The sequence below is a fragment of the Garra rufa genome, chromosome 14 (genome assembly GCF_049309525.1).
Source record: "Garra rufa chromosome 14, GarRuf1.0, whole genome shotgun sequence".
Taxonomy (NCBI): Eukaryota; Metazoa; Chordata; class Actinopteri; order Cypriniformes; family Cyprinidae; genus Garra; species Garra rufa.
Genome location: NC_133374.1, coordinates 13,390,802 through 13,416,875, shown reverse-complemented (window position 1 = coordinate 13,416,875; position 26,074 = coordinate 13,390,802). Strand labels below are relative to the sequence as shown.

The 26,074-nt window shown below is 33.8% G+C and overlaps 1 protein-coding gene across 2 annotated transcripts in view; it reads left to right on the top strand.

Moving 5' to 3' along the window:
- Positions 1–26,074, top strand: part of dclk1b (doublecortin-like kinase 1b) — a 59,631-nt gene that overhangs the window by 11,459 nt on the left and 22,098 nt on the right. For both annotated transcript variants that reach the window (XM_073817858.1, XM_073817859.1), the window contains exons 4-5: positions 11,757–11,856; positions 12,663–12,776. In XM_073817858.1, the coding sequence (XP_073673959.1) occupies positions 11,757–11,856; positions 12,663–12,776 (214 nt within the window). The remainder of the gene's footprint in view (positions 1–11,756; positions 11,857–12,662; positions 12,777–26,074) is intronic.

The following is a 26,074-nucleotide window of genomic DNA, read 5'->3' as shown; positions in this document are numbered from 1 at the left end:
GATTTGTAGTTACTGAATACAGCTGAGGTCAAAAGTTTACACCCCCTTTCAGAATCATTAATTATCAAGAATCGTTAATTATTTTACCAAATTAAGAAGGATGATACAAAATGCATGTTATTGTTTGTTTAGTACTGACCTGAATAAGATATCTTACCTAAAATATGTTTACATATAGTCCACAAGAGAAAATAATATCTGCATTTATAAAAAAAAAGACCAGGTTCAAAAGTTTACATCCTCTTAATTCTTACGGTGTTCTTATCTGAAGGATCCACAGCTGTTTTTTTTGTTTTGTTTTGTTTAGTTGTTCTTGAGTCAATTGTTTGTCCTGAACAGGTAAACTGCCTGCTGTTCTTCAGAAAAATCCTTCAGGTCCCACAGATTTTTTGGTTTTTAGCATTTTTGTGTATTAGAAGAACCCTTTTCAACAATTACTGTATGATTTTGAGGTCCATTTTTTCACACCGAGGACAACTGAGGGAGTCATATGTGACTATTACAGAAAGTTAAAACACTCACTGATGCTCCAGAAGGAAATGCCATGAATTAAGAGCCAGGGGGTGAAAACTTTTGAACAAAATGGATCTTCAAATTCAAGAAGTTTTCATTAAGACCCCATGGCTCTTTATGCATCGTGTTTCCTTCTGGAGAACTATGTATTTTCTCTTGTGGACTATAAACAGCTTTTATGTGAAATATGTGACTCTGGACCACAAAACCAGTCATAAGGTTAAATTTTTACAAAACTGAGATATATGCATCGTGTCAAAGCTCAGTAAATAAGCTTTCTATTGATGTATGGTTTTTAGTATAGGACAATATTTGGCCGAGATATGTCTATTTGAAAATCTGGAATCTGAGGGTGCAAATAAATCAAAATACTGAGAAAATCACCTTTAAAGTTTTCCAAATTAAGTTCTTAACAATGCATATTACTAATCAAAAATTACATTTTGATATGTTTACAGTGGGAATTTTACAAAAAATCTTCATGGAACATGATCTTTACTTAATTTCCTAATGATTTTTGGCATAAAAGAAAAATCAATAATTTTGACCCATACAATGTATTTTTGGCTATTGCTACAAATATACCCCAACGACTTAAGACTGGTTTTGTGGTCCAGGGTCACATATCTTACTCAGGTCAGTACTAAATAAACAATAACATGCATTTTAGGTATGCAAATACCTAGCATTTTTTATGATTCTGAAAGCGGGGTGTGAACTTTTGACCTCAACTGTAATAAAAAATAATTATATAGACCCTCACAAAAAGCAATTTCTAGCCTGTAAAATATTTTAGAACTAAACATAACAGTGGGATTTTTGTTCTGAAGCCCTCTGTAGTCTACAAGTCAGGGTTATTATTGTTAAATAAGACTAAAATGTTGAAAATAAACATTAATTAACTAACTCCACTCGATTTAGTATGAATTGTCTAGACCCCATTGATGGGTAGGTTTTGGGGGCGGGGTTAGGGGTAGGTCAGTCGTTCAAATTTATATGGATTGGGGAACTCGTAAAATACATATCTGTACGAATTAGCCACCATGTAAAATATGTACGAATTGCCATGAGATGATGAGGCAAAAACTATAAAAGTATATCAATGATACTGAAATAACGCTGCTGAAAGTAAGTACGACAAGTGCCACCTGCTGGACTGTAAACTTTTCTGAAGTGATTTCCCATCTTCTGATTGGCTGAGTGAACTCTATTATGTTGAATCAGTTGAAGGTTAAATCTAATGGTACATCTCCACCTCATAAACCTCTCAATAATAAATGAAACTTCTCCAGGATGCTTTTACCCAACACAGGAAGTATCTTTTATGGTGTAGATATCATACATTAGACATGGTTTGCTTATCGTCTTTTATCAATGCACATTACGCCCCACCTAAGTCACTTATATTTAATAGTAAATTTTCTCAATTCAATAAACCATGGCATTTTTTTATATAAAAGGGATACCAGTTTTTTACCAGTCCGTGTCTTAACAGATTCACCACCACAGTCATGCCCATGTGTTTCTAACCTGTGTTTAAGAGGTTCTGAATGGCATCTGTGAGCACAGGCTGGCTGCGTTTGCCCGATGAAAGCTTCTGAGTATTAACAGCGGGAGTCTGTCCAGATCGATGCACTGTGGGTTATTGCTGGGACATGTGGCAGCCTGCGCTGCTGCTGCTATGTCACTGAGTCCATGCCGAGAGGAAATCAATACTCACCCAGCCGCACCATCTTACTGTTTTTGGCTTGCCTTTTCTGCACTACTGAATATGTAGATCTGGTTCGGTTCTATTGCAGGGAAAATATCCATATTGTAGTGTCTCAGAATATTATTTTGCTTTGTGGCAGATGATAATGCACAGATGTCTGCTGTAGGAGTATCTGGCTGCATCTGAACTGTGATTGCTCTGTCTCTGTTCAGTCTCAGTGGGAGGTGGGTTGTATTATAGTAGCATGCAGAGTGTGGTACTGTAGCTGGAGGTGAGACCTCAGTGAACTCTGTATTGCAGTAGCTGATCACTCTTTTTGGGGCCTATGATTCGTGGAATCCAGTCATAGAAATTTGACATAAAATGTACTGTATAACGTGCAATTTTACAAAATTTGCCAAATTTTGGATGAATAAATCAAAAGTAGGTCAGTATACTTAAGTCAAAATGCGATATGCACTAGTGTCTATGAGTATTAAGCTGCAAAATACTTTTTAAATATAAATCCTGCATGTTCTGTTTGTCTCGGTGTGAATGAATTAAAAAAATATAGTCAAATCATAAACAGAAACTTAAAGGTCTTCACAGCAACCCGTCAAAATAAAAGTTTGGTTTAACTTGAAAAAATTGTGACAGAAATATATTACTATACATGTAATAATAGTACTTCTAATAATTATAATTAAATGATTAAAACATTTTTAAGGAGTTTTTACCAGAATTCATTTACTAAAAAAATTGCAATAACACAACACAGTATTTCTGAAAATAAATAAATAAATATTTTTTTGTTAAATTAATTAATTAGAGATGCTTTTGTTAATAAACATTTAATGAAACCATTAAAATTGAATCCAGAAAATTAATGGAAAAACAGAATTTGGTAAAAAAAATATAAAAAAATAAAACTGAATTTGAGGAAAAATAAAACTGTTTCATAGTGCCTTAAAATTTTATTCTTTTGTTAAACCTGTAATAAATTGTTGGCTATAAATTGGGCTACTTTAACATTGTTGCCGTGGGTTGTTTTTCATGTATGGAATGCGAATTTTACCAGGGGAACACAGCTGAAAAATGTGTGTTTTACCCCCTGGAACACGTTTGGGCTAGTTTTTGGCTAGTTTTGAGTACACTGGGTGTTTTGTTGTGAAAACCTGGCAACCCCGTTTCTTTGAAATGGCGTCAAAACTCCCTTTTGGAACCTTTATTGTAAAGAGTCTAGGTGCAATATTTGTTTAGACAGTTGCTGGTAAGATTGTTAGTGAATTATAAGTTAGTGAAAAAATGTTAAGGTATGAGGTTGCTATGGACAGTTGAATGAAAAATAACTGTGAATGTTCTTCATAATCTGCCTTTTGTGTCCCACAGAACAAAATAACACCATATGGGTTAAGTGTGAGTAAATAATGACTGCGCTTGTTTAAGGTTATGCTGCTAACATCCTTTCATTACAGCAGTGATGATAGTTTAAACTGTATTCAGTCAAAGTAACCAGATTAATTTGCACATACGTTCAACCAAAGCAAAACGAAATGTAGTTTCCATACGATAACATAATAATGGTAGATTAAATTTCATTAAATCTAATTTTCCTCTCAACATCTAGTCTGTGCACTTCGTCAGCCTGGCCTGAATTTCCCTTACTCTTCCGACGACAAATCTACCGCTGTGCCCACACCCCCTCAGAACCCAGACACACTATTTCTAGCAAATATGCTAATGTATTTCCTGAGAAAAATCCTTCCTGCTGAAATGGGAGACAACCCCCGCACAGGTGATCTAAAACTGTGATAGCATATGTCTCAGTTTAATGAAAATTTGGGACAGCACAGTGCCAAAGACTATAAATTATCCAATGCATCAAGGCCTGGTTTGTACTATCAGTACTGTTATTCATGTTTTGAGATCTAACACACACACACACACACACACACACACACACACACACACACACACACACACACACACACACACACACACACACACATGTTGGGTTTACATGTTTTATGGGGACATTCCATAGGCGTAATGGTTTTTATACTGTACAAACCGTACTTTCTATCGCCCTACACCTACCCTACACCTAAACCTAGCCCTCACAGGAGATTGTGCACACTTTTACTTCAAAAAAACTCATTGTGCATGATTTATAAGCCTGTTTCCTCATGGGGACCTGAGAAATGTCCCTACAAGGTCAAAATCTACTGGTATTCCTATCCTTGTGGGGACATTTGGTCCCCACAACGTGATGAATACCAGGTACACACACACACACACACACACACACACACACACACACACACATATATAAATAATAGCCATGTGTTTGCTGGATAGTAACTGATTGTATGTAATCTGGATTACGTAATCAAATACCAAAAATGAAATACTTTTAGATAATGTTACATTATTATATTTTAGCCCTAAAAAGAGCAAGACACAAACGTGTGATTTATTCATTTATTTTTTTAATTATGATTTATTTTTTTATTTTATGTTTGTGTACCTGAGAGCTTTCAGATCCTGCATCGACAGCAACACAACTGACATGTTCAAGGGACAAAAAGGTAGAAAAGTACCATAAAATTAAGGGTCAGAAAGCTTTCAGAATTAATAAAAAAAATCTTAATTTGCATTCTGAAAATGAATGAAGGTTTTACGGGTTTGGAGCAACATGAGGGTGAGTAATTAATGACAGAATGTTCATTTTTGGGTGAACTATGACTTTAAAGGCTTTGTGTACTATGTATTTCTGTGTTAAGGATCTGATAAGTGTCGGTAATGGCTTTGCAGATGAACCGCATCCTAGTGATGCACTGAGAGGAAACCCCAGTAAAAAGCTTCCTGTCAAACAGGACATAAACCTACAGGAGGTGCTCATTAACTTTAGCATGCAGCTGTTAATCACAATTATGTAACCTCAGAGAAGGTCATATCTCTGTATCACTCTGATTTATTCTTAATACATCCTCACAGATGATGGTTACAGACCAGATATTTCATTCTGAGCACAGATACGTAGACTAGCTACAGTACTTGCTGCTATCTACTAACTTTTAGAATATGAAGTCAACACAAGTAAACTGAGGTCAGAAAAAGATTTAGCTATATTTTAAGAGGTTTAGGAAGGAATGGAGTACATCGTATCTTGGCATCTTTTCACTTGAATCCAATTAGCTTTACTTGTTGAGCCAGTTTTAGTCACTACTTCAGATGGTGGATATGGATTAAAAACATAATTCATCAGATTCGAGTTTGTATTTGAGTTTTACGGCTCCTGCCTGGTGCTTACTGTTCCTGCCAAGAGACTGATTTAAAGCTAGGAGATTTACTCTTTGCAATCAAAGCAAAATGTAAGGAGACTAGTTTTCCAGATCATCTTAGGTTTTTCTGATCTTCTGATCTATTAATTTGTTAATCTGGGCGCAGTCTGATGTCATATTAGGTGAATGACGTTCGTTGATGGTGTGAATATTACTAGTAAACTAGACTGTTTGTCATTTCTGAATGAGTGGTATCTTCAGGATTTTGAAGTGTCAGACTATAAACTGTCCCAATTTTAAAGAGTTGCTGCTGAGATATGCCAGGTGCCTTCAAGGGCTTCAAGGGCATCAGAGATGCTGAAAATGTTGAAGGGCAAAAAAAAAAAAAAAAAGTATTGCTTGTAAGAATCAGTACTATAGTCCTTGTTGGTGACAGCTGCAAAATGAAGTGCTTGTGCCATCTTGTGGTGATCAGAGGAAATTATTACTCAGCATGTTTAACTATTTTGTATTTAAATATTAAAATATGTATACCAAGTATCACTGCATCACTTTGTGGCATAGTCTGTGTATTTTTAACACTTTAAGTATTTAATTTAAAGCTTACAGTTGAAGTCAAAATCTGCAAAATGTTAATTATTTTTTACTAAAATAAGAGGAATCATAAACAAAATGCATGTTATTTTTTATTTAGTACTGACCTGAATAAGATGTTTCACATAAAAGACGTTTACATATAAAATAATAGTGAAATTTATACAAATTATTTGTTCAAAAGATTACATACACTTGATTCTTAATACTGTGTTGTTACCTGGACGATCTACAGCTTTGTTTTTTGTTTAGTGATAGTTCATGAGTCCATTGTTTGTCCTAAGAAGCTCAGCTGCCCTCTGTTCTTCATAAAAATCCATCAGTCCCACAAATTCTTTGGTTTTTCAGTATTTTTGTGCATTTGAACCTTTTCCAACAATGACTGTAAGTTTTGAGGTCCATCTTTTCACACCAAGGACAACCGAGGGACTCATATGCAACTATTACAGAAGGTTCAAACGCTCACTGATGCTCCAGAAGGAAAAAACAATGTATTAAGAGCTGGGGGGTAAAACCTTCGAACGGGATATGTAAATTTTTCTTATTTTGTCTAAATAACTTTTTTTTTTTTCACTTAGTACTGCCCTTCAGAAGCTACAGAAGATACTTGTATGCTTCCCAGAAGACAAAATAAGTCAAATTTACCCTGATCTCCAAATTCAAAAGTTTTCACCCCCAGCACTTAATGCATTGTTCTTTCTGAAGCAGCAGTGAGTGTTTGATCCTTCTGTAATAGTTGCATATGAGTCCCTCAGTTGTCCTCAGTGTGAAAAGATAGATCTTCCAATCATACATTCATTGTTGGAAAGGGTTCAAATACACAAAAATGATGAAAACCCATAGAATTTGTGGGACCTGAAGGGTTTTTCTGAAGAATAGCAGGCGGTTTAACTGTTCAGGACAAGGGACTGATGAACAACTATCACCAAACAAACAAACAAAAAAAAAAAAACAGCTGTGGATCATTCAGGTAACAACACAGTATTAATAACTTTTGAACAGGGTAATTTTTTTAAATTCAGCTATTATTTTCTCTTGTGGACTATATGTAAATGTATTTTATGGGAAGTATCTTATTCAGGTCGGTAATAAATAAAAAATAACATGCATTTTGTATGATCCTCTTATTTTGGTCAAATAATGAACATTTTGCAGATTCTACAAGGTGTATGTAAACGTTTGACTTCAACTGTATATGACTGAAAAAAAGCAAATGGAATGTTTATTGAGATTATAAAAATGATCAGTCTGTAAACCTTTCTATTCTTCCACATAGTCCGTTTAAAACTGTAATTTAACTTAGTTTGTGGCTTGGACAAAGCATTCAAAATGGAACTTTTTATCCGTTTTTGAATTTAGTTTAATAAATAGGTACCTATTAGTTCTGTCTAACTATACTGCTTATATTGTTGTGAGTTTGCATGCTTTCCAGTAGGTGGCGCTGCGGAACAAGGTGAAATTTCTTGCAGAAGCTGACAGACGAAACTTGAGATCAGACTGCCAAATTTTGCAGAGTCCCAGCTTGTCATAAAAGACTATGTAAATATTAACAAGTATTAAAATGACTGAACAGTTTATTCCCTTGCTTTTAAAGCTTTACAGCACAGACAGTCAGTCTCCAAAGTGGATAGTTAATGTTCTACACCATCTAGTTTTTATACGCATATTACTCAATTTTAAGACTATTCAAAATCACTCTTTAATTCTAATGCTCCACTGGAGCCATAAATGAATCAAAAACAAGAACAAAACAATTGAGCTTATTATAAAGCCTCTCTCTGGCTTAACTTGGATGTGTACCACTGAAGTAATAGCATAGAACTATCAACCATTACATAATGAATTGTTCAGTTTCATTTCATTCAATTAATGTGCATTGACTCTAAGAATGAATTTGAATCTAATGCAAAGTATTTATCATTGCATTATATTTCTTCGACAATTTTATTCCACAGAAACAAAAACTAGGTCTAACTAACCATCTGCTGTGTTGCACACAAAATATCACACATACTGTAAAGCAGCAGACTTATTACCCGACTTGTGCCACTTTCATCAGTGATGCCATTTATACTGCTGTAATATCACTGAATATTGGATCATTCGCTCTTTTTGCACTCAGCATGAGAGCATTAGGCAATTTTTTGCCACCTGACTGAATCATCTTACTCTGATCTCGGTGATGATGTCACTGTTGCTACAGCAACATGTTCTCATTGGTATGTGTAAATGATACATTAAAGTGAGATGCTAAACTGCCTTCTCATTCATGCAGCTGTATGAATCACTGATCGCTGACCTTTAGATTGAGGATGTTAAATATGGTTTGAGATGCAGATCTAATTGACCCTCACATCTGAGCCTTGAATTATTGACTTTATATGAACAAATGATTATATTAAGTCTATTCAGTCATTTCTGTCATGACAATGTTAATGCATTCCGTCTTGGTGAAATAGGACTGCTGAGCTGCTGAATAGCTGCTGCTGTTGGTTGCTGTTGTTGTAGATTATCAAAGCAAGTACAGGAACTTGCTACAGCTGATACATATGCCAATATGGTGTTGTGAGTATTTAAGACATACTGCTGCTGCACAAGTAGCATATATAATAACTAGGGCCGGGACTCGATTAAAAAAATGTATCTAATTAATTAGAGGCTTTGTAATTAATTAATCGAAATTAATCGCATTTTAATCGCATATAAATATTTGACCTGAGAACAGTGAGTTTTTTCATATGGATTTTTAGTACACCATTGAATAATGACTGAATACATAAACTGAAGCAACAAAATATTGTTTATTTTTGTTAAACCAAGTCCAACAGACCAGTGCAATATTGCCATTAACTGTAGCAATAGGATACAGCGTTTCCCATAACGAAAACATTTATTTTAGTGAAAAAATAAATCCAAAACTCTCTATTTTAACATTTTGAAAAATAGGGCTTTACAATCTTTTGCTATTTTTTTTTATATAAATTCTTGTGTTTTAATTTTTCTCATAATCAAATGAAAGCATAAACATTTATTTTATTTTTAATCAAATGAAAAATAAACCTTTTTAATTTTTGGCAAACAAACAGAGGTTTGCTGTTAAAATCAATAAATAATAATAATCATAGTATTTTTTTTCTACAATTAAGTGGTTAATCTTGTTGTTATATTTATTTTTTTATCATATATATATATATATATATATATATTGTTTTTTGTCAATTATTTAAATAGGAATATTGTTCTGTTTCATGTTTAACCGTACTTTTATTTTGACAGGTTGCCGTGAAGTTTCTGTGTGTAAAGTATGATATGATGCTAGTTTTCTCAAATGAAACGGTAAAAGTGACACTCACAGTAGCTCTGGAGATTGAGTCTCTGTTCATGTTAGATGAAAATGCCAAAAATTAACGGGAGCATCACGCGTGCAGTGTAAAAAAATGCGTCTCTGCCATTCTAACATACAGAGGCAAACGGTAAATGCAGGATTCATATTAAAACGGTCTTTTTGCATTTCAGTTTTCACAGACACTAGTCCATATCGCGATTTGAATTAAGTGACAGACCAACTTTTGATTTATCAATCCAAAAATCGACGAATTTATGTGGCATTCCGCGCTATAGTAAATTCGTTTTTTATGAATGGAGTCCGCGATCCTGTCCGTGGGGAAACACTGGGATATTTAGAAATATACTAGCCTTCATTTCAGAAATTCAGGTACCCTATAGGTAGGTAGACCTTCTGTAAAAGCATTGAGGTGATACCTGAGGCTCGATGTGCTGCGGTGATATCCTTTGTCTAAACGCTAGTTGGTGCTGCAGTATAATCGGTCCGCCGCTGAAACTCATCCAGTGAGAAACGTTCCGCGGTGCAAAATTAAGTGCGATTAAAATGCGTTAAAAAAAATTAACACGTTATTTTTGTGTAATTAATTAATCTAAATTAACGCGTTAAAGCCCTAATAATAACACTTAGTGGATCTAAACAGGTGGAGCTGGGGAGGTGGAGGGTTTCAGACGAACTCTAGGATGCTCTAGTGAACGCTAACCAGCTGTTTTAAAGTAAAGCAGCAAGCTCATTGGCTGCGTATGCAACATGAACCAATCAGCTTGTGCCAAGTAGTTTAACACTGTGAATATCATCAGTTTGTGTTAACGAGCCATCAGTCTGCGCCATCTAGAGTTTCATGACAGAACTTGGCATTCATTTAGTCCAATGTCTGTGCTATTTAGGCTATGCAGTTTAATTGAATATTTGATTTGAATGAGTATTATATTGAGAACCACTGAAATTTTAAATATTTTTGTATTATGCCATCAAAAAAGATCCCTTTGTGGTCAGTATGACCCAAAAGTAAATGCACAGCAAGGATACATTGAATATATCAGAAGTGAAATAAAGACTTTTACATTGTTCTAAAAAAATCTATTTCAAGTAAATGCTGCTCTTTTAAAATCTTCTATGCACATAAAAAATGTATCACAGTTTCCACAAAAATATGAAGCAGCACTGTTTTTAACTCTGATAATAATATGACATGTTTCTTGAGCAGCAATATTAGAATATTAGAATTATTTCTGAAGGATCATGAGATACTGACTTAAGTAATGTCTGCTGAAAATCACAGAAATCAATGGCATTAAAATACACTACTAGTCATAAGTTTTTGAACAGTCAGATTTTTAATGTATTTTTAATTTTTTTAAAGAAGTCTCTTCTGCTCACCAAGCCTGCATTTATTTGATCTAAAGTGCAGAAAAAACAGTACAATTCTAAAATATTTTTACTATTTAAAATACCTCTTTTCTCTCTGAATATATTTTAAAAGGTAATTTATTCCTTTGATCAAAGCTACATTTTCAGTATCATTACTCCAGACTTCAGTGTCACATGATCCTTCAGAAATCATTCTAATATGCGGATTTTCTGTTTCAGAAACATTTATTATTATTATTATCATCAATATTTAAAACATTTGAGTACATTTTTTCAGGAATATTTGATCTTTTATTTGAAATAAAAAGCTTTTGAAACATTATACACTATATCATTCAAAAGCTTGGAGTCAGTATATTTTTCTCAGTATAAATATTAAAATATTATATAATTATTATAATAAAGAAATTATAGAAATTAATACTTTTATTTAGTAAGGGTGTTTCAAATGGATCAAAAGTGATGATAAAGACATTTACAATGTTACAAAAGATTTCTATTTCAGATAAATGCTGTTTTTCTGAACTTTCTAGTCGGTGAAAGTCTAGTAAAAAATTCTACTCGGCTGTTTTCAACATTGTAATAAAAAAAAAATTGTTTTGAGCAGCAAATCAGAATATTAGAATGATTTCTGAAGGATCATATGACTGGAGTAATGATGCTAAAAATTCAGCTTTGAAATCACAGGAGTAAATTATATTTGAAAATATATTCAAATAGAAAACAGTTATTTTAAATAGTAAAAATAATTCAGAATTGTACTGTTTTTGCTGTACTTTGGATCAAATAAATGTTGCTTGGTGAGCAGAAGAGACGTCTTTGAAAAACAAAAAATCTTACTTTCCAAAAACTTTTGACTGGTAGTGTGTATTAAAAATTCACAATATTCCATATAGATATATATACATTTTAAATGGAAGTGTATTTTCATATAATAAGTCTACCTCTGCTGTTTCTGTAGGTGACATGCCTTCAGGACTTCTTTGGCGAAGACGATATATTTATTGCCTGCGGCCCAGAGAAGTTCCGCTACCAGGATGACTTCCTTTTGGATGAGAGTGGTAAGATAATAATGTGTCCATCCCTTTTTAAAGTGTGACTGTGCCACAAACCTCAGTTAAATGACTGAACCGCTGTCAATTGTCAATTTAACTCATTTTTTAATTAAAAGTTAGTCCTTCACATTATGTTTTATGTAGATTTAAATATGCTGCTTTGACAAATAAACATCTTTTCCAGTATGGTATTATTTGAGATTTAGAGTTTGAACTTTTAGATAATAAGCTCTTCCACTGATGTGTTTTTATTAATTAGCTGTAGCATTTGTTTTCTTCTGTCAGTAATAGTGTTGTCATTTGCATCTATTTTAAAGCAGTACTGACATTAACAGCAAATGTGCTTTCTATTTTTAAAAAGCTGATTTTTGTAAACAACATATTAAGGGTAAAAAACATTTTTATTTAGCACTACCGTTATTTAATGACATTTGTAACTATTATTATCACATTAGTTAATTGCTATCCACTTTCATTAAACTAAATTATTTCCATTGACATTTTCAGTGCAGAAACATGCACCAGACTGAGCTATTTTAAAAATCCTATTGATAGACATATTGACTCTGCACATGTGGTCCGAGAGCAAACCAGCCTGTCAGATCTCTTCTGATCAGACCTCCAGTTTGTCAGACTGACAAGTTTGGGTCAGACTGAGGTTGCGGTAGATTGATCGGTGGTGACATCAGGTCGTCCTCACAGATGAGACGTTTTTCGGTGTGTTTTACAGAGACAGCAGGCTCATAGTGTAAAGTTGGAAGAGAGAAAGATTTGCTGAGGCCTCTACAGTAAAACTCTTTTTCTGCTCTTAGAATGCAGGGTGGTGAAATCGCAGTCCTACGGCCGTATTTCTTCCATGCAGGGCCGCTGCTCCCCTCGCGGTGGACCGTCAAGAAGAAGCAAGTCCCCTGGTTCCAGCAGCTCAGGTATGGGTCTTTAGAGCAAACTGATGTTTAATCATCCCATCATGTCAAAAAAAGCATTCATGTAGCTGTAAACTGTAGGTTGGGTATAGTAGGCTGACACTTGTGCATGCAGAAGTGACTCATGAAGTCTAAACCGGGTACTTGTTAGTTGATTCATTGCAGTCGCAGAATTCAAAGTTGTAAATTTCAGACGTGGATGAGTGTGGAGTGTTGAAGTTTGTAGCCTTAATTATCTTCAGATCTTTGATTCTCAGAAGATGCATTTGAAGAGTAATGTCCCAATTTTAGAAACTAATTTAGCTGACACTTGCCATGTACCTCACAATCTCCACTTCTTTAATGAGCTCTCGCATCAATTAAGGGCTTGGTTTAATGGGATGTTTTCAGTGTTCAAGTTAGCGTGATGCCTGTGTTTGGTGTTTATGTAATTTAATTGCAAACTCACGCTAGAGCTTTTCATAGTTTTGGTAATGGCGAAACTTACTTTTACATCAGTGGATGATTAGAATGAAATTACATCTTAAACAGCCAAAAGCCTGATTAGATTACTGAACCATACTGAGCTCACCCAGCACTGGTTTCATTTGCTTCTCTCAAGCAGAATCCCAAACCACTAACAGCCAGAACATTTCTAGAATAAAAAAAAATATTCTGTTTTATTCTACTCTGTTCTATGTTCTGTCCTTTTGTTCTCTTTAATTCCATTCTGTTTTGTTCAATCTATTCTTTCATGTTTACTTCTATTCTATTCTGTATGTATGATTAATTCTGTTACGTTTATTTCTATATCGTTCTGTGCTATTATTTTATTCTGTTCTTTTCTTATTTTTTATATTTTGTTCTATTTTGTTGTATTTTTTATTGTCTCTACTGTTATCTCATATTTTATTTTTATGTTCTATTCTGTTGTTCTCATTTATTCTATTCTATTCTCTTTTGTTCTATTTTATTGTGTTCTATTCTGCTGTTCTCATTTATTCTATTCTATTCTACTCACGTTTTTATTCTCCTCTGTTCAGTTTTTAGTATGATCAGTTCTGTTGTGTTCTCTTCTTTTATTCAGCTCTGTTCTGATCTATTATGGTCTATTCTGTTATGTTCTCCCTTTTTCTATTCTATTCTATTCTATTCTATTCTATTCTATTCTATTCTATTGGGTGTATGTTGAAAGTCACCCAACCAGGTCTCATCTGCTTGTGGGAGAAAGTTGTTTGCAGCCGTATGAACTAATAGCGATATCTAGTTAGTTGTTTTTATTGTTGCTGCTTTATTCAATTTTAATATCCAAATGTTAACAATAAACAAAAACGTTTAGATATCAATCCACTTATGTGATGGACATTGGTTATGATCATTTTTGGAATCTCTTTGATAGACGTCTTTTATTCTGTTGTGCTCCTTCATTCTGTACTGTTATATTCTATTCTTTATTATGATCCATTCTGTAATGTCCATTTCAATCTGTTCTATTTTATTCATTAATTTCTATTCTGCACTTATGATGATTCATTCCTATTTTATTCTGTTCTTTTCTATTTTGTTTTCTTTTGTTCTTTCCTATTTTTGGGATTCTATTTTATGCTATGTTCTCTTATTTTTTGTTCTATTTTATGTTCTGTTCTGTTGTGCTCCTGCATTCTATTCTATTCTTTATTATGATCCATTCTGTAATGTCTGTTTCATTCTGTTCTATCTAGTATTCTTTATTTGATTATTCATTTTGTTATGTCATCTACTTCATTTTGTCCTATTCTATTGTTTTCTATTGTATTTTTATTATGATTGATTTTAATATGTTCTTTTATATTTTATTCTATTCTGTTATGCTCCTTAATTCTATTCTATTCTTTATTAGGATTCATTCTGTAATGTCTAATTTATTCTTTTCTGTTGTTTTCATTTGTTCTATTGTATTTTTCTTATGATCCATTTTGGTATGATCTTTTATATTTTGTTCTATTTATTTTTATGTTCTATTCTGTTATGCTCCTTAATTCTATTCTATTCATTATGAGTTAATCTGTAATGCATATATTATAATCCATTTTGTAATGTCTATTCCGTTCTATTATATTTTTATTATGATCCATTCTGTTATGTTCTTTTATATTTTTGTTCTATTTTATTCTATATTGTATTCTGTTATGCTCCTTTATTCTATTATATCCTATGATCTATTCTGTCTATTTCATTCTATTCTATATTCGAATGTTTTCTTCTCATAGGAGCATGGTGTTTGGTTGGCGTTAGTTAGTTGATCCCCCGCTTTGACTGGCTGAATATGCCCAAACTAGTTTAAAACCTAACTGGTCAGGTTATACTGGGAAACCAGACTGGTTTACGCTTTTTTTTTAGGATGCTTTTCTCCGCTTATGAGAAATTGCCACCATTTTGCAGTGTTAAGGTTCTTGCAACGCAAATGTTTGTATTTGGGTTTTTTTTTTCGTATTCGTCAAAATTCTTCATGCACAGAACATCACGGTGGGTCTAATTTGTCAAAACACCTCTGAAAATGCAGAAAATTTAACCCGATCCAATTGTTATGATGGACGAAAGTTTTGCAGGCAGTGCGCTATGGCTGCTCGATTATGACAAAAATCATAATCACGATTTTATTTGTTCAAATTTGTAATTATGAAACGATTATGACTGGGTCCAACACTTAATATTAGTGATTAATTTAAAGCGAGCAATACAACAGAAAAAAAAAGATACAAATGGAAAAAAATACTAAATACTTTTATGCAAGTCTAAAGTGGTCTAACAGGCTACTACAGAAATGAAATGTAATTATTTGAATGTAAAATAAAACTGCGTCTTCACTGTAAGAATGAAACATGCTTTGTTTCTTAATATTGTTAATATTTCATCATCTTTGAAGCCGAAATCGAAACAGATTTTTTATTAATTGCACAGCCCTACAGTGTGTAAACATAATTGTATTTATTTTTTAACGTGAAAATTTCTGACAAGAATTTCGGACTCAGTGTGCAAGGACCTTTACTCTGCACTTAAAACATTAGCACATTTCTGATAGCAGTGTATTCAGTGTTTGTGCAGTTCTCAGCCTGTTTTGATGCTGTGGCTCATTTGTGCACTAGTGTGTGTTTTCTGTTTAACAGATGCCTCTCAACTAGATTGTTTGTAGCTATTCCTAACTGAACAAAAAATGCACAAAATGTTGTCCTGAACATCCAATTGATCTAGGTTTCATTATTTTTCCTGGAATAGATCATGAATCACCACTTCCTGATGTTGATGTTCCAGGCAAACACCAGGCATTCATCCATTCAGGCTTTCATCGCTCAGTAAGCTGTAGAGAGACATATCAAAAACAACAACAAAAACAGAACAATTATCGTGCTTCAGCTCAGATTTGTTCTTCAAATTTTGTATTCCGGCCAGGTACGAAATGAGTCCTCAGAACGACCTCGCTGCGCGTGCTGTTTTGTAATGAGCTGGTACTGAGTATCAACCTCATTCTTTGAAATGGTTGACACGGTGCGGAAACAACATAGGTGGGCATAAACTGGGTGATTGGACCAAATTGTTTATGGAGGATATCAGTAATGTTGTTTTGGGAGAACAGACTTGTTTGGCTACCAGATACGTGAGAGTGTGAATGATATATGGAAACAGGTACCTCATTACAAATATAACCCTTCCAATCTCTGACAGAAGCTATGCAGTCTGGACAAACAAATCTGGTGTAATTGCTTTTTATTGATCTGACAGCTCATTCAAATAGTGTTATTTTAGGGCCACATTATAGTTTTTGTTAATATTTTTAATTAGATATATATATTAAAAAAATAAGAATTTTTTATTTTTAGTTCATTTTAGTAATTTGGTTTCTTAAGTTAAGGTTTTTGTATGCATTTACGTATTCATCATAATTTGTCATGCACAGGACGTCACGGTGACTCTGAATTCTCAAAACACCTCTCAAAATGCTTGCAACAGATGCTAAAAGCACAGAAAATTTAACCTGATCCAAAATTTATGACAGACAAAAGTTTCTAAGGCAGTGATTGGCACAACATGAGGTTGTATTTATTTTTTAACGTTCTAAAATTTCTGACTAAGAATCATTGCACACTGAGTTCGAAATTTTTGCATTGTAAAAAATAAATATGACCTCACGTTTACACACTGCCTCCAAAACGTTAGATAAATTTCGTCATAAAATTCGTGTCAGGTTCGATTTTCTGTTTTCGCATCTGTAGCAAACATTTTGATAGGGAAAATTTCGGACTCAATGTGCAAGGACCTTTACTCCACACAATGTAGTTGCAATAATTTTGTGATACTAGTAATAGTAATTTGGTTTTGAAAATTTATGTTAAAATATATTTATTTCAGTACTTAAACATAATCTGAACAAAACTTTTACCTGGCAACTAGCTGAAATAAAATATTTAAAAAAAATTTTTTTTTAAATTTCAGTTAATGATTTTTTACTGATATTAACCCTGAACCGCAAATGAGATCAATGTGGTTTTGCGACATTTCTATGGTGTATTTTGAGGTTCAGAAAGTCTTCCAAAAATGTAGTTTAGAGCTTTGCTAATCCCCTTGGGACAATTAGTTCAGACTTTCGTGGTACTTCACAAATACAACACTTAACACACTCATACAAATAAATACATAGGAGATCGAAATAAATAAATAAATCGGCTAAATAAACAAAATGTATTACATAAACGTATTGCTTCAGGCACAAAGGTAAATTTGTACTGATTTGTAGAACATCTAATTGACCTTAAACATCACCCAAGGGGCATATACTCAAAATACTAACACAAAGGCTTTGTGCTGTCTCCTATTATTTTGTGTGCCATCCTTACCACTTGCTGTTCATAATAAGGAAGGAAACACCCCACATTTTTGAGCATGTATAAACAATACCTTGCAAATGACTTACATTTTTTTGTAGAAAACCAACAAAAAAGGAAAAGGACAGGATACTTTCAACAAATTAAGTCCTGAGAATGACTCCCTGTACGTAAAAGGAAATGAATGTGAAAATGAAGACATCACAAGTATTTTAATTTGAAAATGCTTTGACTGATAATAAATTGCCTTTTGCAGATTTTTCAAGACAGTGGAGTCATACACATAATAGTGGACTAAGCAAAAATAATGAAATATGCATATTACTTAGTTTGCTGGATAGTGGCTCCCACACTGTGAACATCAGGGACTGAAGTTTGATGTAAGCTGATTAGTCATTCCCCTCTGGGTTTCAGTTCAGCCAAATGTCTTAATCATAATTAAATGGGATGAAATGTATGCTTTATATTTTAATGTGTATATATATATATATATATATATATATATATATATATATATATATATATATATATATATATAAATAGTACAGTATATATTAAAATATAAAGCATACATTTCATCTCCAAGAACATTGCAGGCAGTACATTGGGTGCTTGTGCGATTTGGTCTTTATGTACTATTCATGTGGAGATTGCAGTTTAAATGAATTCATTCACCACCAGAACCACTAGCCAGCACTTATTTAAAACCAGCCTGAGATTATATTTACTAGGGCTGGGTTGAAAAAACAAAAAAAACAATTTCTCAATTTTAATCAATTCTCATTTTTACAAAACAATATCAATTCTTAAATCCAAAGAATCAATTAGTCTAGCTTGTTTTCAGTTATAGAGGGTTTGCACTTGCTTTACAGTTTAGTCAGTTACCTGGATGCATGACCATATTGGCGAAACACGAATGTGAACAACAGCATGGATTGCACAGTTAATGTACTACTGCATATGTTGTTCTGCTAATTTATGATGTCAAAACCATGGAAAAAAGCATGTGGAAGGAAGCTTTTTCGGAAGCATTTTCGGCCGAAAGATTATCACCGAAACAACACGGCCGAAACAGTATGTTGACGCAAACAGAAACCGCAGCCTGCACCTGCTTGTCTGAAGCAACACGTCTGCGGTGTGGACGTATTTCAGTATATCTGAGAAAGACCCACGGATAGCGATTTGCAAAACATGTAATGCCAAAATTTCAAGAGAAGGTGTGTCTGCAGTCGTGCTTGCAGTGATGAGAGCAGAGATCGAGACAGATGTAGCTTTCAGTGAGTGAAAAACAATGGCTTTACTTTGGTGTTACGTCGCAATATTTTAAAGATATGTCTTTTCTATATACTGTATTTTTTATAAATATTTATGTTTTAAACCATGGAGGTGAGCCAATGGATATCACACAAGCAACGTGAAAACTGCGCAATATGTTAAAGTGAAAGTAAAAACTGACAGTGCTTTCAGCATCTGACGTGCATTCTCTCAGAGACGAGAGACGATTATACTTCATATGCTGATATTAATTTAGTTCCCTAATATTTTTCTTGTGCCCCGAACATGGTGGGAAAAAAATAAAAAGAAACGTATTTTGTGTAAGGTTTGTTTTTGAAAGTCGGTTCTTGAAATAAAGCTCGTAATTTTCATTGATGACTGCAGTTTATTAGGGGTAGAGAAAGTCTTAATTATAATTTCAGGTGGTCTTAAATGTGGGGACTGAAAGACAAGAATTGCGATGAAACTTCAAAAGGCTATCCATTGAATAAATATGAGCGCTGCACGTTTCAAAGTCATTTGCTGCGCTGCTTTGTGTACCATTCTGACAGCGCCTCCTGCTGGAAGAGAAACACGTAAGGTTGTAAATGTGAACTGATGGATCCACAAGATAATGTGTTATAAAAATGTAAACAATTTAAACAAAGGCAGTAAAATATGTGTATATGTTATTTAAGTAATATAATACTTGATTGATAATAATTGTTTAAATGAATATAATTGATTTATTCTTTGAAACTTTAATATTAATTTATGCAATTGCAATGCCTTGATTTTAGTAAGATTAGTACACAGTCATAGCCATAAATGCAATGGTACTAATAATTGGCAAAACTCTTTCGGTGTTTTGGTGTTTCGGTCTTGGTTTCTTCTTTTTCGGTTTTCGGTTTCGGCCAAGGATTTTCATTTCGGTGCATCCCTATTATAAACAATAATCAAAAAATCTGAAAAAATTAGCCTTTCCATTATGAGGTGATATTTGACTCCTTAAAGTGATTCACAGGGGAATTTTGTTTTTACCTTTTCATATGTTTAATGAGGCTCAGAGGTGGCATGAGTGCAATCAAATTCATAAATTCATGTTGAGATTGTTGTTTTAAATATAAAATTTTGAATATAGAAATATTAAAGATTGAAATAACTGAAAAGATCTGCCAGCAGGTGGCGGCAAGACACTGATTTAATTACTGAATCATATTATTCACTTGATTCGTTCGAACGGCTGGTTCATTCAGAAATAAAGCAATACTGTCTTTATGAATGGGAAATTGAATCATTTCACTAGATTCGTTTAAAAACGCACATTCATTTATAAACAAAACACCGCTGTGCTTGAGTGGAGATGCGCAGCGGCTCAGTTGTGACTTGTTTCAGACTACTTTTGACGACGAAAATCGGGCAATAGTCTTATAGTCAGACAATGTAAGTCACTTAATAACAACAACTTCTTGTTTATTTAACCGCTGTATTACAGTTTTTTACAGACGCTAGGACACACTTCTCAATACTTAGGTCACTTTTGCAAAACTCTTCACACAGTGAGCACAACAGAAGTCTATGTGGGTTAAACTGAGGATCAATTAACATTGTTTTGGCACAAAATGCATTCAGTGACTACATCTCTCAAATTTCATGAATTATTTTCTCACTCAGACACAACAACTGCCAAAAATCTTTGGACGTACAGGACATTTTGCACGTGCTTACATACTGTTTTCAAAACTGTTAAACTTATGTTCAAAACAATAGCATAATGCAAAACTGAATAAGACAGCAAAATTCAACAGCAATATTTTATTGAAACATATTTCAAATCTAAAAATGCAGTTTAACCAGCCCCAGCTGATTCTCATTGTAGATGAACATCTACACAGGTGTTACTCTTTCAATTTCATTACAAAAGGAGACAACTGCTGAATAGGTTTGTATTGTGATATAAACATGGACCCAAATAAAAATAAATAAACAACATAAAATATAGATGAATTCTGCATCATGTCTGATTCATTCCAGTAACATATATTGCAGTTATGAACAATATATATTGCAATTATAAACAGAGATGTGTCCTTGTTTTACACAAGAAAACACTGTGTAATGCTACATGTTGTTAGTATTTTTTAGGTCATTGTTTTGTGGGTGACAAAGTGTGTTTGTCGGCTGTCAACCTTTGCTAGTGTTCTGGAAGAATGAGTTTATTTAAGACCTGAATAAAGTGCTTTGGTAGTTGTAGTGCATTTTGAATGTGAAATGAACTGCTTTGCAAAGCTGAAAGTCGGTTAGGAGAATTGTGTGAAGAGTTTTGCAAAAGTGACCTAAGTATTGAGAAATGTGTCCTAGCATCTGTAAAAAACTGTAAATCAATATCACATTTACAAACCCTTAAAAATTACTAAAAGCTCAATTTCTTATTTACACTCTCTCTACAACTTTATGAAAGGATTCTTGAGATATGTCTGTGATACATAACCCAACGTTGCAAAAACACGTAGAAACCTTTGAAGCTCCCCTGAGCGAAAACAAATATGCTGATCGGGTCAGCACATGCTGCTTCTAAATATTTTTTCATAGTTGCACGCAGTAGTTTTCAATCGCACTGTAGAGCCCTCTATATATAACGCAATTCTGAGAAAAAAAGATGTAAACTGGTAATTGCGAGAAAAAAAGTCAGAATTGTGAGATAAAAGGTTGCAATAATTATTATTATTATTTTTTTTTATTTAGTGGCGGAAATGGGCTTCCATAATATGAAGTGTGATCCAGTGAAGTTCTTCCTGCTGTTCCCTGTCACTAACAGCTCTGACTAATGTTTTCCCCACACCAAGTTTGTCGTTCGGTAATCACACACATGAATGACGGCTGATCTGATAGTCCTTCAAATCTGTTTTCCATCCCCAAAATAACACAATGATGCATTCTCACTCTCTCCACATGCTGAATTATGTCAGGCTGTGATAGTGTACACAGATGGCGAGGGAGCACGATATTCAGACACACAAGCGTGGAGTAACATTGATATCTGAGACCGAAATGGATTTGTTACTTAATGTGCTCTGAGAAGCATATTAGTGGCCGAATCTCTGAATCATAGCATAATCACAGCTTCAAACAGCTTTATTTGTATTCACACAGTGCATGAGCTGTTTCAGAAATCCACTCAAAACACCACGTCATCCGCTCGGCTGCACTTACGCCGCTCAGAAGCTGTGTTTTGCCGTGAGATCTTTTTGGAGATCTTTATAGTCACCCACACAGACAGCACTGCAACTACGATATGGCATGTTTATGAGCTAAACTCCTCCCTCTGTGGCTGTTTATGACGTAAAGTGTGCGCAGAAGGCTGCCTATGATCAGCCAGCAGACACACACACTACATACATCCTCTCCTCCTCTCCCACTCTCATTCATACTCTCGCTGCCTAACAGTCACTATGAGTGCAGGAGGAATCGCAGTTTGCTCAGGCAGCCTGCTACACTCTTTAGCAGGTAGGACAAATGGGTTTGTGCAGCCAATTCGTAAAGGTGAGATATTTGGATTTTTTTCTTAAGGCGGTGTAGAGAAATTAAATAATTTCTTATTTAATTACATTGTCTCTGAATGTAGGGTTAACGTATGCTTTGCAGATTTTTCATGCCTGTGATGCTTCATATTCCTAATATTGAAGGATCTATTTGTAGTGAAAGTACTTGAACTAATGCCTCATATTGCACATATATATGTGACCCTGGACCACAAAAGCAGTCTGAAGTAGCACAGGTATATTTGTAGCAATAAAAATACATTGTATGGATCAAAATGATCAATTTTTCTTTTATGACAAAAATCATTAGGATATTAAGGAAAGATTATGTTCTTTAAAGATATTTTGTAAATGTCCTATTGTAAATATAATCAAAACTTATTTTTGATTAGTGATATGCTTTGCTGAGAACTTAATTTGGACCACTTTACAAGCATTTTTTTTTTGTATATATTTGATTTTTTTGCACTCTTAGTTTCCAGATTTTCAAATTGTTGCATCTCGGCCAAATATTGTTCTATCCTAACAAACCATACATCAACGGAAAGCTTATTTATTCAGTCTCAATTTAAAAAAATGACCCTTATGACTGGTTTTGTGGTCCAGGGTCACATATATCCATATATTTAAATCCAAGAAAATACATTCACATACATCAAATTTTTCTACAACAAGTGTGAACATCAGGGTTCATACAAGGTGCTTAAAGTGCTTGAATTTGACTTCTTGAAATGTAATGCCTGGAAACCCTTGAAAATAGCAATATTCTTGAAGAGGTACTTGAAACAGAGTTCCCACTCTAGGCCAAATGTCAAATTCCCTGACTTTTTTTTCTGACTTTCTCTGACTAAAAAGCTTAATTTCCATGACCTATAATGAACGGATCCATCCATTACTTATTCACAGAAGTTTTTGTTACAGAACACATATACATTACTTTTTTTTTCTTTTTTTTTAACTTTTAAATGCACTTTGATAATTTTCTATACAATTTCTACAGAAATTAATTTTTGTTTTTTATGCTTTCTTAACCATAACAATAGGCAAATTGTTTCAAGAATATATCTATGAAATAAGTGTTTATTTTATTTAATAAGCAAATATCTTTTGAAGCAAAATTCACACAATTAAAAAAAACAAAAACTGTTTTTTTGGACTATTTCAGTTAATGTCATAAAAGTATCTAGCTAAACCAGTAGTAGTACTTCGATTGATTCAAACTTGTGATTTCGATCATTCATTTCAAGCGATTCACTAGCAAAAACCAGATCAAATTAAAAAACACGATTTACTGTTATAAGCATTCCAATTGGATCATGTATTGTGAATCATTTAATTCAAATCGGGCCTTCAAATCGCGTATCGAGAATCATTAAATTTAGACCAGGACCTCGGAGCAGGTTCGAGTCGAGAATCATTTGACTTAGAATCAAACTTTGCGTTTTGAGAATTAATTGATTTAGTGCTTAACTTTGCGTACTAAATCAATTCAGATTCAGATTGGGACTTCTGAGAATGTATCACAAATCATTTGATTTAGATCGAAACTTCAGAGCAGGTTATTAAATCATTTTGTGAATTTAATGATTTGCCATCCAGCATCCCGAGTCCTGATCTGAAATGATGGTACACAAATCATTTTTCAGATCAGGACTTCAGAGCATGGATCGCAAATGATTTCACTTAGAGCTCAGAGAAGGTTCGCAAATCTTTTGGTTTAGATTGGAACCTAGGAGTGCGAATCTCATATCATCTGATTCAGATCGGGACTTCGGTGCAGTTTCTCAAAGCTTTTTTTTTTTCTTAAACAGTAGAAAACATCAAACCATAAGTAAGATCTCTGATTGAAGTCCTTTAAAAAAAAATAAAAAGTAGTGCTCGAAAAGTCCTTGAAAATCATGGAATTTTATTTTACTGTATTTGTACGAACCCTGAAACATATACATTTGGATTAAAAAAATGAGGAACATAATTTACAATGTTACAAAAAAAAACACTATTGCTGTAAATAAAAAAAAAATGAAAATTATTAAATTGTTATAAATTCAGCTTTGATCCCTAGTAGACTATTTATTGTATTTAGCCTAAATGTAGGCTACTGTAGAACTGGAAATGTATGTTTATGCACCTGAAATACATTTTAAAATATATTTTGCTATATGAAGGATAAAATTAAATCTAAAGACGTAAAAAGAGGAACAGATAAAACAAATCAATTCAGTAATTTACACTGGACCTGCTCCGATTGATTCAAACTGGTGACTTCGATCATTTATTTCAAGCGATTCACTAGCAAAAACCAGATCAAATTAAAAAACATGATTTACTGTTTTGAAGCTCTCCAATCGGATCGCGAATCATTTGATTCAGATCGGGCCTTAGAAAAGGGCTTCTAAGCGGGTTCGCAAATCATTTGACTTAGATACAAACTTTGCGTATCGTGAATCAATTGATTTAAGATAGGAACTTTGCATATCTTGAATCATTTGATTCAAATCGGGCCTTCAAATTGCATATCCCAAATCTTTTGATTTAGATCAGGACTTTGGATCCGAACTTTGCGTATCGCAAATCATTCAGATTGAACTTTCAGAGCGGGTTCTTAAATCATTCCACAAATTGAATGATCCACGCTCCTGAGTCCTGATCTGAAATTATGGTTCGGAAATCATTATGTAGATCGGGATTTCGGAGCATGGATCACAAAGGATTTAATTTAGATCGGAACTTTGGAGTGGGTTCGCAAATCTTGCTTTAGATTGGAACCTAGGAGTGTGAATCACATATCATTTGATTCAGATCGGGACTTCAGTGCAGTTTAAACAGTAGAAAACATCAAACATAAAGTGAGATCTCTGATTGAAGTCCTTGAAAATCAAAAAAGTAATGCTTGAAAAGTCCTGGAATTTTATGTTTACCCCGAAAATTCACATTTGAATTTTAGGGAACATAAAGGAAGAATTTACAAATGTTACAAAAAAAAAAAAATACACTACTGCAGTAAATTAAAAATAATGAAAAGTATTAAAGTCATGATAAACTCAACTTCTCCAGTAGACTATTTATTGTATGTAGTAGGGCTGGGGAAATATTGTGAATGGAGAAATGACTCTGCATCGATTCTGAGACTTTCCGAATGCATCACGATTCTCTTTCGAAACAATTCTGAGCTGTTTTTAACAGCAGACGGCACTGCATGCTTCACACACTTGAACCTAATCATTCATAGTTAGAAATGTTTGAAAGCAAATTATAAGAGTGTTCACAGTGAGCTGTGTTTTACAGTAATCTCGTGTCAGAAAAGCATTCTGAGCCGAGAGCCGCTCTTCATGAGTATTTGAGTGTGCGGTTAAAAACTAGATAAGAGCGAAATCTGCTGTTAAAAACTTAGCTCAATAAATTCAGAATCAATCCCTGAATCCCGATGCACTTGTTTGTCATCACAGCCCTAGTATTTAGCCTAAATGCAGGCTACTGTAAGATTGGAAATACATTTTGCTGAATGAAAGATTACATTAAATCTGGTTTTAATTTGATTACCTGTGCTACTTAAGACTGGTATTGTGGAAATATATATTGCACCGTATTTTTTATTTTTATTTATTTTTTGCCTAGGAGTGCGAATCATTTGATTTAGATCAGGACTTCAGAGCGGATTCTCAAATCT